The 17,406-nt window shown below is 42.2% G+C and overlaps 1 protein-coding gene across 3 annotated transcripts in view; it reads left to right on the forward strand.

Annotated features, from left to right (window-relative positions):
- Positions 1-17,406, forward strand: part of SPATS2L (spermatogenesis associated serine rich 2 like) — a 96,165-nt gene that overhangs the window by 45,925 nt on the left and 32,834 nt on the right. For 2 of the 3 annotated variants that reach the window (XM_032354353.1, XM_032354352.1), the window contains 2 exons: positions 11,735-11,941; positions 13,316-13,451. In XM_032354353.1, coding sequence (XP_032210244.1) covers positions 11,735-11,941; positions 13,316-13,451 — 343 coding nt within the window. The remainder of the gene's footprint in view (positions 1-11,734; positions 11,942-13,315; positions 13,452-17,406) is intronic. The other variant, XM_032354355.1, reaches the window with a different exon arrangement.

Genomic DNA, 17,406 nt, shown 5'->3' on the forward strand with positions numbered 1-17,406 from the left:
TGCCCCGACTGCCCAGCTGAGCGGTGGGCTGTGAACACGTGCAACGCATGTTTTATCTTTTTATAACACCTTGACACTCAAGATCCCTCTCTTTTTAAAAAATTTTAAACAGAATCATTTTCTGGGAGGGGAGAAGTGAGCTCGAAGATGTATCCAGGTGGTCCAGGGGTGTTGGTGTGACTTCCTACATGAAAACCCGCCACAGAAAGCATCATCGTTTCAGGCTGTAAATATAGCACCGTCGTGTGGGACAACGCTGCCTGTCAGCCTGTGGCTTGCAAGTTTGGGAGCTTGATTTAAACTTAGTACAAAATTACTTCTTTAAGCCATGGAGTAGTTTTTTTTCTGTATTTCAGAATTTTTAATAACAGCTCAAATTAGATCTTTTACATAATCCAATCAAGATCATTCTGCGTCCAAGTACAAAGTCAGACAAGGAGTAGATTAAGATTTATTTTTACCAAAAGTAATGCCAAGGATCATTTTTAATCCTGAGGCCCATCTAAATGTCTAAAGCACATTATGACTTTAGGGGCTCGAATTTCCTAAGTATACTTCCTGCTCTACTTTCCCCAAGGCTCCCGGTTGCTGAGATATTTAGGTGCTTATCACCGTGTAGGCCTGAACAAGATTTGGGATTTCTCTGTCATCCTCTTCCCACTGGACACAATTCCCACCGAATAGGAAAGGAGCAAGATTATGGGCCACCAGCTGGCTCCAGTGACAGAAACTTCGGGGGCAGGGCTTTCCTTGGCGATAGCCTGTCTTGCTGGCTGGCCCGCTTCCTTTTTGTCCCCTCATCTCGGGAAGCGTCCCGGGGACGCAGCTCCCCTGTTACTTGTTACCTGTCTCCAGTAGAAGGCTCCACGCTGTGTTCACTGACCTCTGCAACCCGGGAGGTTTGTATCCAAGACCAGGAGCAGCCCTGTCGTTTTTGCCGGGACAAGGCGGATTCTCTGTTTTGCTGTGGGCCTGGCACAGAACTGCTTTCTCATTCTCAGAGTGAACTGAAGCAAATGCGACAGAAAGGGTCCTGTTATTTTCAAAAGTTGACTGTTTATCTCTCATCTGTGCTTCTTGTTAAACACACACACACACACACACATACACACACATCTCACCAGACTATTTCACAGTATTTTTACGCTGTGAGGTTCCCTATAGGATTTTCAACCAGGCTTTTTTTTTTTTTTTAATGCTGCTGTTGGTCCTAGCCTCAAGATTATCTCCCCGGCTTCTCTAAGCCCTATATTGGACCAGGGGATTAGAAAAGATCAACAAGATGAAAGCAGCTTGCCTAGAACGTTAACAGTAAAGCCAAGTGTGTATATTCCAGGATTTCAGCAGAGCCCGCTCTCAAACGGAAGCAGTGTCAGGTTGTAGCGAAGAACCAGGCTTTAATTTATCCCTGAGGGTGTTTGGATTCAAGTCTTGGCCTGGTCGCTTACTAGGTGTGTGACCCCGCACAGGTTAACCAGTCTGCGTCTCAGTGACCTCACCTGCAAAATAGAAAATAGAACTTCACTTCACAAGAGCATGTGGGCAGCGGTGGTGATTCGCACAGCATCTGGCACGGGGTAAAGCCACAAATCATTTATCTGCCTCGTGAGCCTTTTTAAGCGCCCTGCCGTGGGTCAGGAATTCTTCTAGAGGAAGTGAACAGGACAACACAGTCTCTGCCCTCGTGGGGTTTGTGTACATATTTGAAGGGAGGAGAAGAGATACCTGATAAACCAGAACACAGCTAAGTTACCGAGAGAATTCTGGATTGTCATAAAAGCCATGGGGACAGTGAGCAGGAGAGAGACCAGGCCAGGGGTCGAGGGCGTGCACGGCGATGTGAGAGAAAGCCATAATGTCAGGCGAGTCATTGAAGAGGAGACACGGGGGCCGAGGCCCAGACGCCCCGAAGCGCGTTCTCTCACGCCAGCTTGCCGTGGCCTGAGCAGCCCATGTTTTATTTAAACCTTAATTAAGGACTTGAGCTGAAACCCTCGCAGACTTATAATCATAGGTTTTTACCCTTTTTTTAAAATTAAAGATGCCGCACTTTATTAATCTATACAGCTGATCTTGGGTCCTGTTCTAAGAACAGGCATTTTGGGAAGTTTACACTTTAAAGCAGGTTTATCGTGACTGTCACCCCTCCTTAATTATTCTTTTAGCATCTGAATACGTAAGGTTAGCTCCTGGTGTAGTTGGGAGCTGTTCAGCCGCCCCCTAGGCTCCCAGCAGCACCGTGTCCGAGCTGTTCTAGTAGCCAGGGGAGGCCTGCGACCGCATCTTCCGGGACTGGGACCGCTGCTTCCTTTCTCTGGGTAACGAAGCGGCAGAAAAGACACCAGGGCACAGGAAATGCAAAACCCCTCGGGTATTTTTCTGTCACCTGGGTAGAGTGAAATCCAGAGCTGTCTCCATTCCCTTCTCATTTGCAAACGCCTTTTGCTGCAAGCCTGCAGCAGAAACACAAAACGACTCCTCCCTCAAGAGCTGATACCTTCCTAACTTCCCCTCCGTACTTTGTTAGGGGATTTCCCTTACAAGCAGACCTAACTGAATGGAATGCACTCCTTGCAAAGAACAAAAGGCCTCCCGAAAAGCCAATTTTTTAAAAAATTTTCGAACAAAGATTTAAATGGCTCTATCCCAATGCAATGAGAATTGAACCTGTTTTGCAGTGAAATAAATGAAGGGAACCCATCCACCTGTGCCATTGACAGCTCAGCACATTGACTTTATTATCTATTATCTTTTTCTTTAAAATTGTATTTGTCTTTTTGAGAAAAAGAGCATGAAAGAAAAGAGGGACAGAGGGAGGAGGAGAAGCAAACGCCCCGCCAAGCAGGGAGCCTGGTGGGGGGCTCGATCCCAGGATCCCAGGGTCATGACCCGAGCCGAAGGCAGACACTGAACCCAGTGAGCCACCCCAGCACCCCTATTATCTATTATCTGTTAATATAAATAAACCTGTAAAGGTATTAATGACATATGAGACCTTGAAAGTTCACATAAATAAAACCAAAAGGTTTCTTTCCAATCTGAAAAGTTACGAGCCTTTTGCCCACTGAATTGATGAAGTTTCATAGGATTTGAAATAATAAAGTCCATCTGTCTTTGATAAAGAAGTTACGAGAAGGCAGAACTGACTGACACTGTGTCTTCGAAATAAACCTGTGTGTCCGGGTCTCCGTTTCAAAGTTACGGGTTGCTCTGACTCTCTGCTCATTCCGCTGTCGAGCAGTGACAGAAGAATGGTGGAACATGCAGATCCAGGGGCACCTGTCACTGTCCTGTGAAGAGTTTTCTTGGGGCATCATCACTAGAACATCATTCTGCAACATTTGAAAGACTTATCTTTACTCACTATCTCTAGGTCTTCACTTCTACCTCTTGGTTATCAGCCTACTCATCGTGCCTTACAGCCCCGTCTAGCTGAAGACATTGCTCCCACTAAGGGAATCAATATGGCTTCCCTGTATTGAGTCTAGCAGGCATTTTCAATCCTTCATCTTTTTTTCCTTCTGCAACATTCAGTGCTGTTGATCACTTTGTCTATAACTACTCTGTGTCGTCTTTTCGGGGCCTGGGACATGACACTCCTGATTTCCCCTCCATCTTCATTGCTCCTCTGTTTCCTTTGAGGGTCACTGTTCTCTACTTGGCTGTTAACCGGTAGAGCTTGACAAGGCTTGGTTGGTTCCAAGTCCTTCCTCATAGAAAACCATACCATCTTCTGAGATCGTTTCAGCCGTGCCCGAGTTTTAATTATGTAAGCTGGCTCACAAGTTCGTCTTCCCAGTCCAGGCAACTCTCTGTCTTCCAGGCTCTTAAACTTGACATTTTCACTCTAACAGTTCAAAGCACTTCGACAACGTGCTTCAAGCAAACTCAGGATCTCCGTCCCCGTCTCAGCTTTCTTACAGTGTTCCTGATCTTGGTGTCCTCTCTACTTAATGTGCCAGCCGGCAATCTAGGCATCAGTCCCGACATCTTCTCCTCTCTCACCTTCCACATCCAATCCATCAACAAGTCCTGTTGATTTTCTTTTCCAAATATTACTAGAATTCTTCCATTTCTCACTATCTCTACCTGCGCCTTCCCACCAAAGCCATCATCCTATTAGTTTCCTAGCATTTACATGGTTCCCCTCTAAGTCAGTCCGTATCCTGAAATCTTTTCAAAACCACAACTCTGAACTCTTAAGATAAAAATCAAAAGTCTCACCGTGGCCTGCAGGTTCCGCATGATCTGGCCCCTGTGTGTCGCTCCAGCCTCGTTATATGACCTACTCTTTCTCACTGTCTCTACTCGGCCATCCTGGTCCTCTCGCAGTCCCTCATGCTGGCTGCGTGAATCAGTCAGGTTCAAGTCTGGAGACAGAAACCACAGTTTATTTGAATGGGAGGAAGGTAATACAGAGAATTACTAAAGCACTAGAAACACCAGGAGGTGGTTAATTACTAAAAGGGATAAGTGAAGACTCTGAGGGATCCAGACACGCAAGAGAGCAGTTACTGTCTCCAGGAAGGTTGGACAATCAAGAGCCATCCAGTCCAAGACTGAGATTCTGATCCCGTCAAAGGTATGTGGCCCTCAGAGGAACACACAGCCTCGTGGTGACCAAACAACAACAAAACCTTGCGGAGCCAGGACCAGGCTGTTCTGTAGACCGTTACCATTGCCAGAGGGCGTAGGCAGACTGGCACTGCTCAGAGTCACGGGACTGGAGCAACCGGAGAACGCGGCCAGGGTGCGGCTGGGAGCTCCTGTGACGAACAAGCATAGCAAAGACCCAGACGTGGAAGAGAGGCGTACGCCTGCCCTTTTAGCCCTGCATGGTCACCTCACGGCCCTCCCCCGCTAAAGCTAACATTCTGCCAGCAGGCAAAACAGGGCCACCACCTCCAGCAGCACAAAGTGAGGCAAAGAAGGGGAGATTTGAACCAAGAGACAGTAACTTCGTAACTGGCACACGATGCTTCCTCCTGCCTCAAAAGCCTTCTTTGCTGGACTGCACTGATTGGCCTCCTTACCTGATCCGTTAGTTCATGGACTTTCAAGTGACGGAGGGGGTGGCTGGGGAATTGCTAGCGTGAAGTCAGCTACGCCAGTGACAGATTTCAGACCACTATGCACTTCTCTTTCATAACACTTACCACAGTTGTAATTCCACATTTGTTTGTGTGGCCATTTGATTTATATGTCTTCGTAACACCCAGAAAGTTCTGGAAAGACTGAGAGCACATCTGTCTTTGATCACCCTTGTAGTTCTGGGGCCTGAAACAGTAACTGGACATTAGAGGTGCTCAAACAAGCCTTTTTCTGTTGAAGTATTAGTGATAGAATATGTAAAGAAGTGTAGGTTAAATTTTGTTAAGTCACTGTGCTGCTTTTTAAGGACAATTATGAACTTTGTATTTCTTATTTTAAAAGAAATTTATACTAATGAAGAAATTTGAAAAATGAAGCAAGTCTTAAGAGATCAAAAATCCTCCCTCCCCAAAACAACCACTGTTAAATTTAATTTCAGAATTTCTTAACTGCACAGATGTATGGGACTTTTAAAAGCAAATATCCTATTAGATAGCATGTGAACTTTTGTATTCTTTTTACTTAAGGTGACATTATAAACATTACCTCGTTTCTTTAAAAACATGATTTTAATGGCCACCTTGTGTTTTTATGAATTTGACGTATTTTTAATTATTCCCAAACTGTTGTCCATGTGGATTGTTTCTATTTGTTTGCTCTTGTAAATAGTGCTCTAGTGAACATTTCCCATGTATAAATCTTTATAAACAACTATGATTTCCTTGGCATATTTTCTTAGAAATGGTATTTTAAGGTTCAAAGAGTATGAATATTTCTGAAATTCTTAATATATTGCTGTCCAGAAAGATTGTGCTTATCACATTGTTTCTATTTGTAAAACTGATTAGTAGGGCAATAGCATACTTTAAGATGTTTCATTTCCATTTGCATTTCTCTTTTTGTGAGTACTTAAGAACACTAAGATTATGATCAAAGAACTATTATTATTATCAGGTATCATTAAACACTAACATATTGACTTAATTACTTTTAAGTGAATGTAACACGTTTTTAGTAACACAGACATTAGCAATTTTAGGCAGAATTTTATAACAAAATTAGATTTTGTTTCCTTTCCGGTTTTTTCTTTTTTCTTTTTTTTTTAATTTTTTTTGAAGATCACAAGTAGGCAAAAAGGAAGGCAGAAAGAGAGAGGAAGGGAAGCAGGCTCCCCACAGAGCAGAGAGCCCGATTTGGGGCTCGATTCCAGGACCCTGGGATCATGACCCTAGCTGAAGGCAGAGGCCCAACCCACTGAGCCACCCAGGTGCCCCTCCTTTCCAGTTTTCTTCATAATACCATATTAATCATCAGGCAACTGTTTTACTATGTATAGGAGTTGGTGTTTTACTGTGTATAATAGGAACTTAATGGGTTAAAATTATTTTTTTAGACCTGCTCTTATATATAACACATTTCTTAAACTTAGATTTGAATTCCATGTATACTTCCTTCAGTCTGGTTATAAATACATGAAGCTTTCACTGGAAAGTAAAATCTAACAAGAAAAAAGAGTTTTCAGAAACTTTCAAGTCTGAACACATACATGATTATATATATATTATGAAAATCTCTGAATCCTAGTCTTTATTTCTCCCAAGATGATGATTTTGGTTTTTTTGGTACTGTTAACAAAAAACAACCACCACAGTTTCTGTTTTGCTGTGTAAAATAAATCCACACAAGACGCAATCAAATATGACCTACAGTGAAGAGAAAGATTAATCATTAGAAGCAGAACAATATCACTCATGATTGAAGAAGCAGAATATTCCACAAAATATTAGCAGGTTGGAGTAAGCAATTCTATCTTTTTATAAAAAGATAATGCACTATGACCGAATGTGCTTTTTCCCAAGAATGCAACTTTGGCTTAACAGGTCAAAACCGATTAATGTAATTTGCTATGCTAATAAAATATGATCATCTCAATAAGTGAGGCCAAATAAAATCACTTGGCAAAATAAGAAAAACTCCCAGAAAACTAGGAATACAGAGAATTTCCTAATAAACATATGAAAAACCTGCTGTACCATTAATATCATATTTAATAATAAGTATTGGATACAGTTTGACTAAGATCAAGATTGTATTATTCTGCATTGTACTAGGGTTCCTAACCAGTTTAATAAGGCAAGGAAAGACTGGAAAGAAAGATGCTAGACTGTATTTACAGATGCCATTATTGCCTACATAGAAAAATTTTTAAAACCTACAAAGACAAAAAAAAAAAAGAAAATTAGCAAGGTAGCTAAATATATAAAAAGGCAGTTGTATATCTGCATTCTAGCAGCCAACAATTGGCGAATGAAGTTTTTAAAAACATTATATACAATAGCCTACAACATCTAAAATACCCAGGAATAAATTTAACTAAAGATGCCTAAGACACTATGAACTGTAAAACAGTGCTGAGGCCAATTAAAGAGTAGCTAAAGAAATGGCATGATGTATCATGTTCGAAGATCAAAGTATGCAATATTGTTAAGATACTAAATATTTCCAAATCAAATTAGAGATTCAGCTCGAGCCCAATCAAAATCCCATCAAATTTTCTTTAGAAATACACTGATTGTTTTTGTAAAAATGAGCTGATTCTTCAATTTACATTGAAATGCAAAGGACCTAAGTTAGCCAAAACAATCCTGAAAAAGAAGAGCAGAGTTGGAGGACATGCATTATCTGATATTAAGACTCATTATGTAGTTGCAGTAAAAAAGTGTGGTGTTAGAGGGGAGGATAGGTAAGTACATCAGTGGAATAGAATGCAGTCCAAAAATAGACCACACGTATATAGTCAATGGATTTTCAACAAAGGTGCCAGCATAATTCAGTGGGGAAAGGTGAACTCAGATTTACTGCTATGGTCTGTTACTTTTTCACATTTTACATATTAGTTGTTAAGGGCAGTGAGCCTGTCCCATTTATCTCCTATGAGTAAGCCAGGGTTAGCACTTAACTGGGCACTCCTTATGTATCTGTTGAGTTAGAAATCAGAATGGTACTCAGGAAGATATATACCATCGATGTTGGGATTTGATAAGTATTTTTAATAAAGGGAAGGCTCAGGTAATAGTTAAATTCAAAAACATTTACCCTTGTAGGAGCCATTTTAGGATTAAATTAAAATGTATATAAATTAAAATGCATATAGTATTTATTGAAATGTGAGCAGATGAGGTGTGTCCAAGATATAACTACTTTGATTCAAGTATTTGATGAATATTGGATAAAGACACAGCCAGAGACGCATATCAAACTAGACTCCCTATAACAGGAAGGTCCCCGGTGCGGAAAGTACCAAAGTAATGCTGATTCATTCATTCATTCATTCCTTCATGTGTTCATTCATTCGTTCAGTAGTCACCATGTACTTAATAGGCACCAAGCACATAGTGTTGAACAAGACATACATAACTCTGTCACCGCTTTTCTCATGTAGAAATGCAGTGGCTATTTTAAGGTTTCACTAAAGTCAGTACTCTTTTAGTCTAGAACATAAATTAGTAGTGATGGCAGATTTTAGATCAATAATCTCATGCTCCTTCTGATTTATAGTAGTGCTACCCAGTAGAAATATAATGTGAGCTACATGTATAATTTTAAAATTTCTAGTAGCAAAATAAATAGATAAATAACATTCCTAGTAGCCACATTAAAAAGGTAAAAAGAAACAGATGAATTAGATTGGTTAATATATTTTTTCCAACTTAATACACACAAAATATTATTTTGACATATCAGTATTTTTTAAATTATCAAAGTAATATTTTTAATTCTTTTTTTTTGTACTAAGACTTCAAATCTCAGTGTATATTTTACACTTACAGCACATCTCAATTTAGTCAAGCCATATTTCAAGTGTTTAGTGTAGCTAGTGGCTACCTTATTGGACAGAGATAGGAATCAAATCTGAGTCAGCTGCAGTCTGTTGAAGTTTATAACTAGACTCCAGAAAGATAGAGAACTGATGGTACTTCTGGCCATAATGTTAGAGGGAAATCGCTCTATCCAGGAAAGAACCCCCATTATTCTGTTGCTAGAAATATCAGGATTTGTGGTTAAGATGAGCCTAACTCTGTTGTAGATGAATAACTTCCACCAGCTTTCTTCTGAAAGCGCCTCAGAGTTTTACTATATTTGGAGACAGATCTGTACAGCTAATGTGCAAATATATCCAAGCCATCTTTGAGAATTTCAGATCTTTCCAGTGTGCAGTGATTTCCACCAATAAGACAGCTTTTCAGGACCCTAAAAAAAAGAAAACCCTGCTATTCATATTTCTCAATGAATTTTTGTTGGATGAATGATGAAATGAACCAATAGCCCACATACCAGTTCTCTGAGACACAAAATATTTTCAGCTCTAGGTTAATGAACCCATGCTCATTTGCATGCTTGCCTTCCATTTAAAATTCTTATGCATCCAACAGAATAATGCTTTCCCTTCATTCTAAGGTCATTATTTCCGTTAGGCTATAATATAAACCCCCTTATTTTCAAGAATAAGACTAATTTACTACACTGTGCACAGCGATCTCTACTTTAGATTCTCAATTTATAATATTTCATCCAGGCTGAATCTTCACTATGATTTAGAGAGGGGGTGAGTTGTATTCAGCCTGTACTTAATCACTATTTTAACAAAACATTCACTGACTCATCAAAAAATCAGTTTTTCATCTTAAGCAGTAGAGCTGCTTTAGCCATCCATCTTCACCCCAGCAGAACCACCTGGCAGGTAGGATCCTGGGCCCACTGCTGAATCAGAATCCCTGGAGGTGTTGTCTGGGAATCTGCATTTGTAACAAGTACTAAGGGAGATCTCGACCTCACTAAATCTTGACAACCACTGCCCTAAAGTTCCATGTCAGTATCCCTAGCGATAAAATCGCATCCTACCATTTAAATCTGTTTCACCACTGGAGGAAATGCTGTTTTCAGTACTTAATTTGTTCACTACCTTTGTTGAACATTTCACTGTGTATTGTAATTTCCCTTTAGAGAGTACTCATCATTCAGCCCATAAACTGTATGCTGTGTTTTCTTTCTTCTTTTCTTTTTTTTTTTTTTTTTAAGATTTATTTGTTTATTTATTTTAGAGAGAAGGAGCATGGTGGGAAGGGGCAGAGGGAGAGGGAGAATTCAAGCATATTCCCTGCTCAGTCTGAAGCCTAATGCAGGGCTCAGTCTCATGACCCTGAGATTATGACCTGAGCCAAAATCAGGAGTCAGACACTCAACAGACAGCCACCCAGCCACCCCTGTGCTTTCTTGATGTATAAGTTATGAATGATGGATTCAACGAAAGTCAAATTTACACTTCTCGTAAATGTCTAAAATCAGACTGACTAGGACACAGGCGATAGTCCTTTGCACCTTCCAAGTATAGTCTCCATAATATTTGTGGAAAATTGTTAAGAAAGGCTCTTCATTTTCCTATGAAATCATTTTATGAGTACTTCAATTCAGTCACAAGTTTACAGATAACTATCGAGCCAGACCCAAGTACCAGTGCTTCAGAAATGAATCAGACTTAAGGGAGTTCTAGCCTTCTCAAGGCAGGGGTGAGGGGCAGACACATAAGTCTTGTGTTCGAATATAATGCAGTAAATTTTTATGAGGTACCCTGGGAGTAGAGAGAAGGGAGGCAGGGCGCAAAGGGGCTGGGGTTCATAGAGACAGTGCTGTGCTCTGTTTGAGTGTGAGCCACAGGCAGCCAGAAACGTGAAGTCATTCCTACAAGCTTGCCCAGGACACAGGCTCAGAACATGGGATCCTGGATCCCCACCTGCCCTCTCTCTACTACACTCAACTTTCTCCAAGAACCTGGCCTTCAGTAGCACACCGGCTTCCTTTTTTTTTTACATCCAAAGCTCTCTCTAGTTGTGAGTAAGATGTTAAGGGTGATACATTTCCTTTTCCGGCCACTAAGGTGCCATTTAATTCACTCCAGCAATAACTAAATAGAAACCTACCTTTAAAAGATGCTGAGAGCAATGTGCTGCTAATTTATTGCCACATCTTTTAAAGCTCTAGAGAGAATTTGACTCCCTAGATTTTAAATATAGTAGAGATATTATGTTTCCTGATTTAATCCCTCCATAATAAATTAAGTGAAATGATGATGGTACCTGTTGTGACTTCATTCTTGCCCTATCTCCAATCACTCTTCTGCCTTCATTAATTCAGAATAAAATACCACAAGACATTAATATAGCACTTGGAGATAGGAAGGCTGCATTTTTATAGCCTCAATATGAAACCGTACTTAAAGATGCTTATACCTTTACTGAATGAGGAGAGAAAAAAAACCAAAACCCTCTTCGTCTCCTAATAACCTTCATCATGAGTGAGGAAACCAGGGCTGAGATGTGAGGTGGCTGGCCCAGGGCCACCGTGTAAGTGACTACCAGAGCCAAAACGCCCACCCAGGTCTTCCAACTCCCAGTGCAAGGCTCTATTTCTAGGATATCCTCAAATCTTCTAGAGATTCTATTAAAGCAGTTTCTTCACTGTTTGCAACGAAGGGCATTATTGCCAACATGGAAACAAAAACAAAACTCTTGGCATTTCCCCATCACTTTCTCATCAGTGTTCTCAGTGTATCACTTCACAGTCATTATTTGGTGTTTTCTTACAGAAGGCAACAGACCACTGCAACAGAAACTATCCTTAGATGGGAACCCCAAACCTATACATGGAACACCAGAGGGGTCAGATGGCCTACAGTGGTCAGCTGAGCAGCCTTGTAACCCAAGCAAGCCTAAGGCAAAAACATCTCCTGTTAAGTCCAATACCCCCGCAGCTCATCTTGAAATAAAGCCAGATGAGCTGGCAAAGAAAAGAGGTAAAGTGATTTCTTTTGCACAAATGATTCAACACATTTTGCACCCCCGGAGAAGTGCCAGAATGCTAGAACATTCCAAAAGGATGCTGCTTAGTGAAAAGAGATGCACATGTAGTTGCATTTCTCTCGGTGACCCACATAGATTGAAAAGTAGATGTGATTCCTCCCATGTGAACCAAAGGTCTCGAATGTTCACGAGGAATCACCTCTCCTTTCTCTGCCCCTGTGGCCATTCCGCTCTTCATAGACATGGACAAATTGGCACCACGAGTGCTTTCTACCCTCGTGTTTGATGAAGCAAATGGTAACGCGGGAGCCCTTTTAGCAGAGGGAATGCCGACTGATTCCCTGGCCCGCAAGTTCTTCCCTTACCCTGAATGAAGATGATTCTAGAGGCTGACCCGTCTTCTTCAGATGTGACCTTCCTCACAGAACCTCAGTTCTGTGCTAGAACTTGCAGAGACACTGTAACCCCGAAAGAGGATTTTATATTTGACACACTATGTTTTTACTAATTTTTGAGCTTTGTCACACTTTACACTGAACTGGTATTAAACACGAAAGGGGCTAAATCGCTTCCTTTCTGGTTCCCAGAGGATGAAATCCATGATATTCTTCACATTCAGCCTCGGTTGTATCTGATTTCCTTGGCTTTGGTTTGATAGACTTTCTTACTTCTCTTGAGGGAGAGTTCTTTCTTCTAAGAAACATGGCCTTGTTGGGATCAGTACAATTGGCCCACTTGCTCTGCCCTATCTGTGTACCTTGGTGACGGTTTCAGGAAATCAGGCGAGACTGGCAGCCTTCGAGCAGCTCTAAGTGCTGCTGCTCTAATTACAGGGCTGGCTCAGGACCGCTGGGGCGGGAGCCAGCATACCTGGCACCAGAGCTCCCTCCTCTCTCGAGCTCATTTGTACCTCTCCCAAGCTCCATGGCCTTTTCTTCATCCAAAAGCCCTGCTGGCTTTTAACCACGCAGAGTGGTGAGAGCCAGCAGCACACAAACAGTCTTCAGACATATCAGATTCTATGAAACTGGAGTTTGCAATAGAACATCATGACCACAGCCTCTTTCCAAAGCACAAAGGAGGCATGGGTGCCCCAACTGGCCCACCCACAGAGCCCCTGGTCAAATCCCAGCAGTCCCAGGGGCCACACCAGTCACCCACTGTGGATTTTTACAACTCTGGGTTATAAACACACAAACCTCTTCTAGACGGAACTTTTTTTTTCCCCCATTGAGAAACAAAAGATAAATCTCTCTCTTTTTATTAGGGGTAGGGGAGATAGCTGCTTTTGTTGTTGTCGTTGTTTAGCTCAGATGTAAAAAGATTAAGTGTTCAATTTAACATTGTTTCCATGACATTACTTTTAGGCCCAAACATTGAGAAATCGGTGAAGGATTTGCAGCGCTGCACTGTGTCTCTAACGAGATATCGTGTCATGATCAAGGAGGAAGTGGATAGTTCGGTGAAGAAGATCAAAGCTGCCTTTGCTGAATTACACAACTGGTGAGTAATTCAACTTAGAAACTATAAACTTATGGCACTTGAGCTGTTCCTACAGGTAAAAGCATCTGATGGGAAATGTTGTTTATTTAATACATAAACATCACAGAACAACTCCTTGGCAAATTTTTTAAAGTCCTGCAGGCAGAGGCCTCTATCTTGGGAATAAAAAAAGAAGGGAAAATGTTTGAATAAGAAGAAACCTGATACACATAATTCATTGGAGTTTGAAGTTGGCCCCAAAGTATGTGAATGACGTAGAACACAACCTCAACAAATGATATTTTTGACCAATCCCTGGAAGGCTGATATGATGAATGCTACTGAGACAAAAATATTGTCCAGCCTTATTGTTGTAAAATAAGACTCCCTTAACAAAACTCAGAAACATCTTAGGCAAGCTTAGTGATGGAATCCCATCCTTGGACTGGAATTTAGGAATGGTTCACTGGTATGGTTTGGGTCCTGCCCTGCCCTGCTCTGCAACTGATGTTGATGGGAGACATTTCTTTGAGCTGTGTATATGTGCTTACATGCACAACTGAAATGAAGTCACTACTGGTGAAGGTTATTATCCATAGAAAAAGTTCTCAGTGTCTCCATCAGGACTCTTCCAGCTTCATGTGACAGAAACCCAAGTCACACTAGTTCACAACAAAGGATAGTTTACTGGCTGATGTACATGAAAAACCCAGAACATTCCTTTGGGCAAATTTGGTTCTAAGCCTAAATTGTGTTCTGAGAATTCAGTTTCTCTCTCCCTCCCCTTCTCCTTTTCTCCGTCTCTCGCTCTTTTCCTCTCTCAGCGTCTCCTGCAATCTCTTGGCTCTGCTTATTCTTGGCTTGATTCTTAGGTATGATCTCTCCATGTGGTAGCAAAGATGGCCCCCTAGCAGCTCCCAGCTTACATAATCCTTAGTCCCTGTGATCTGAGAGAGAGCTTTGTCTCCAACAGTTCCAGCAAAAGTCTAAGGGCTAATTTGCATTGGCGGGGCTGGGTCACATATCTGTCCCTAAATCGGTCACTGTGGTAAGAGGGACAGTCTCTCCAGTAGCCAGGCCAGGACCATGTACCCACCACAGAGTTAGTGGTTGGGCGAGCCCCACCTGAATCCCACAGACTGAGAGTTAAAGAGCTGTGGTTTCCTGAAGGAAAGTCGGGGTGCTAAAGAGAAAAATATATAAAGACAAGAAGAACATATCCACAGTGCCCAGGCTCACATGTGTTCTCTGTATCTCATTGGCTCTCCATGATTCTAGAATTCGATCCCATGTTTTGCATAGCTTTCTTTCCAAGTCCTTTCTTTGACACAGATGTGCTTTTCAACAGACTAGAGAGTTGTGTAAAACCAAGGATTACACTTGACACAATCTAGAAGTCTTGAATTTTCAACCATCTGCTATGTATAAGATCCCAGTGTACATAAGCTGTCAGAGACTTGAAAGGAAACTGTCTCCATCACTGATCATTCAGGGACGGACCCTCTCCCCTCAACCCGGTCATGTCATCTTCACCTTAGCGGAGCTCTTCTCTGCCTGATCAGACGCTAAACTAATTGTTCAAAGTAAACTGCAGGCATATGTTTGAAAGTACTTAGAGAAGATAAAGATGCTATGTAAATGAAAGGTGTTAGTAGTACTGCTGATTTTTATTTTATTTATGTATTTATTTTTATAAGGATTTTATTTATTTATTTGACAGAGAGAGAGAGATCACAAACAGGCAGAGAGGCAGGCAGAGAGGAGGAAGCAGCCTCCCTGCTGAGCAAAGAGTCCCATGTGGGCCTCGATCCCAGGGCCTGAGATCATGACCTGAGCCGAAGGCAGAGGCTTCAACCCACTGAGCCACTCAGGCGCCCCAGTATTGCTGATTTTTAAATCATACACACACACACACACACACACACAAACACACACAAACACACACATGTATATATGCACACTCAACTTCCAGGCCTGTTCTCCAGAGCCAGAATCAGCAACCTTTATCTATAAAATGCCAGCTAGTAAATATTTTGAGTTTTAGAGTCAGTCATGTCTCTGTTGCAAATATTCAGCTCTACTGTTCGGGCATGAAAGCCAGATAAATGCAGAGAAGCAGTGGGCCCGATTTGGCTCATGAGGGTCGCAGGTTCCTAGTCTCTGGAGGGACTAGTCAGCTGCTCAGAGGAGACCCCTCTGTGTGGCATTTTAGAGTCAACTCTTCCTCTGGGGCCTCTGTATGATACCTTCCCTCCGAGTGACTCACACACTAATTGACAAAGTGTAGCACTGACCTCAAGTTACCTCTCTCCTCCAGCTGCTCGGAGTACTTTTTTTTTTTTTTTAATTTCCTTAGTAAAATGAACACCACATGGGTCACGAGACATCTGGAGATTTATAACAGACTCTTTGAGCGTTTCACTCCTCAAGAGCTGAAAGTGTGGGCCAGGGAAGTCAGGTTGTGTATCTTTTCTCTGCTTGTGTGTCACACTCTGTTTTAAACTGATGGGTAGGATCGCCTCCGAGTGAGCTCTGCCAAGCAGGACCGCTGTTTAAAAGTCACCCCGTAACGAATGGCACCTTTCCTCCGTACAGAAGAAGAATAAGTATAGATTAACCATTTTTATGTGCTTGTTTTCCAATCTAACCTTTACTAAAAATGATCCCCAAATAAGGACATTCGTATCAACTTGAAAAGAAAACAAAAAGAATTCTTTCTCATCAGCCATTAGCAGGCATTTCTGCCAAACGAGAAAACGTTACCTCTCTGTTCCAAACAAGCCTGCAGCCTCGCCAGCATGGTGATTGATGTACTTGGATAAAGTCTTCCTCTCGTCTTCTGAGGGGGAGAAACCGATGAATTTTAGGGATCAGGCAGCTCCTAAAAAAATAACAGGGCACAGAATGGAGGAAGGCAGCTTACACATTTTCAGAAATGAAGCTTTCCTCTTGGGGGTGACATGGCGGACTCCAGGCATTGGAGAAAATTGCAAATGCAGCGCCACTCACTGAATAGAATCAGAGCCTCGGGGTTACGTTGTAAGGCATATCCAGATGTGGACCAAGTGGGACAAGTCCTCTGGAGATTTCCCAAACGAGTGATGGTCCTGAGACACGGGTACCTCGTGCACAGGCCTCACTGCCCTCCTGACCCCGCTCTCCTAGCTTCAGGCCAGCCAGTGCCCTCACCAGACCCTTCAACAGGCTTTGTGTGTAGCTTAGAAATAAACAGAAACTCTCAGGTAAGACATTCTAAACATCCAGCAGGCTACCAGGCTTCAGGAGGTAGATCCTGCCCAATCCAGTTCTCCACAAGCCCGCGGGGATGCACGGAAGGAAGATTTGGGGAGGCGGGGAGAAAGCACTTGCTTGCACACGCCCAGCCCCCCAGTGAGTGCATATCTGGGTAAAATGAACCCAGTGCTTTTCTGACCCCGGCTGGCAGTGGAGAATGCTTTGTTCAATCCAGTTCCTGAGGAAAACCGTGAGGTGGCTCAGGGCTGGCCTGCGACCAGGACACAGTTACGTAAGACTAAATGACCATTCATGGATCAATCTCATTTGCCCATAAAGAACTGGGGATCCGAGAGGGCAGCAGAGATGACACGATGCTCTCACGCCGTCTTAGCAGAAAATAAATTTTGCAGCATGAGTGTCTGTGTGAAAAGTCACATCAGGAACTAACATGAAACAGCTGGTTTCCTTTCCATATGATTGGCCCCCTACCACAACTGGAAAATATTCATCCTTTGGAGTCCTAGCTGCCAGATTTAATTGCTTTGTGTGCAAACTAGTCTAGCTTCTCATGACAAGTGTGTGTGTGTGTGTGTGTGTGTGTGTGTGTGTGTGTGTCCAAGCTGATGGTGCAGGCTTAAAATGAACAATAAACATTAAATTCAAACAACATTAAGGAAGGAGAATGGGACTTGATCGCTCTGCCATATGCCGGGGGAGGAAGGATTCCAAAATCGAGCTG

The sequence above is a fragment of the Mustela erminea genome, chromosome 8 (genome assembly GCF_009829155.1).
Source record: "Mustela erminea isolate mMusErm1 chromosome 8, mMusErm1.Pri, whole genome shotgun sequence".
Classification (NCBI taxonomy): domain Eukaryota; kingdom Metazoa; phylum Chordata; class Mammalia; order Carnivora; family Mustelidae; genus Mustela; species Mustela erminea.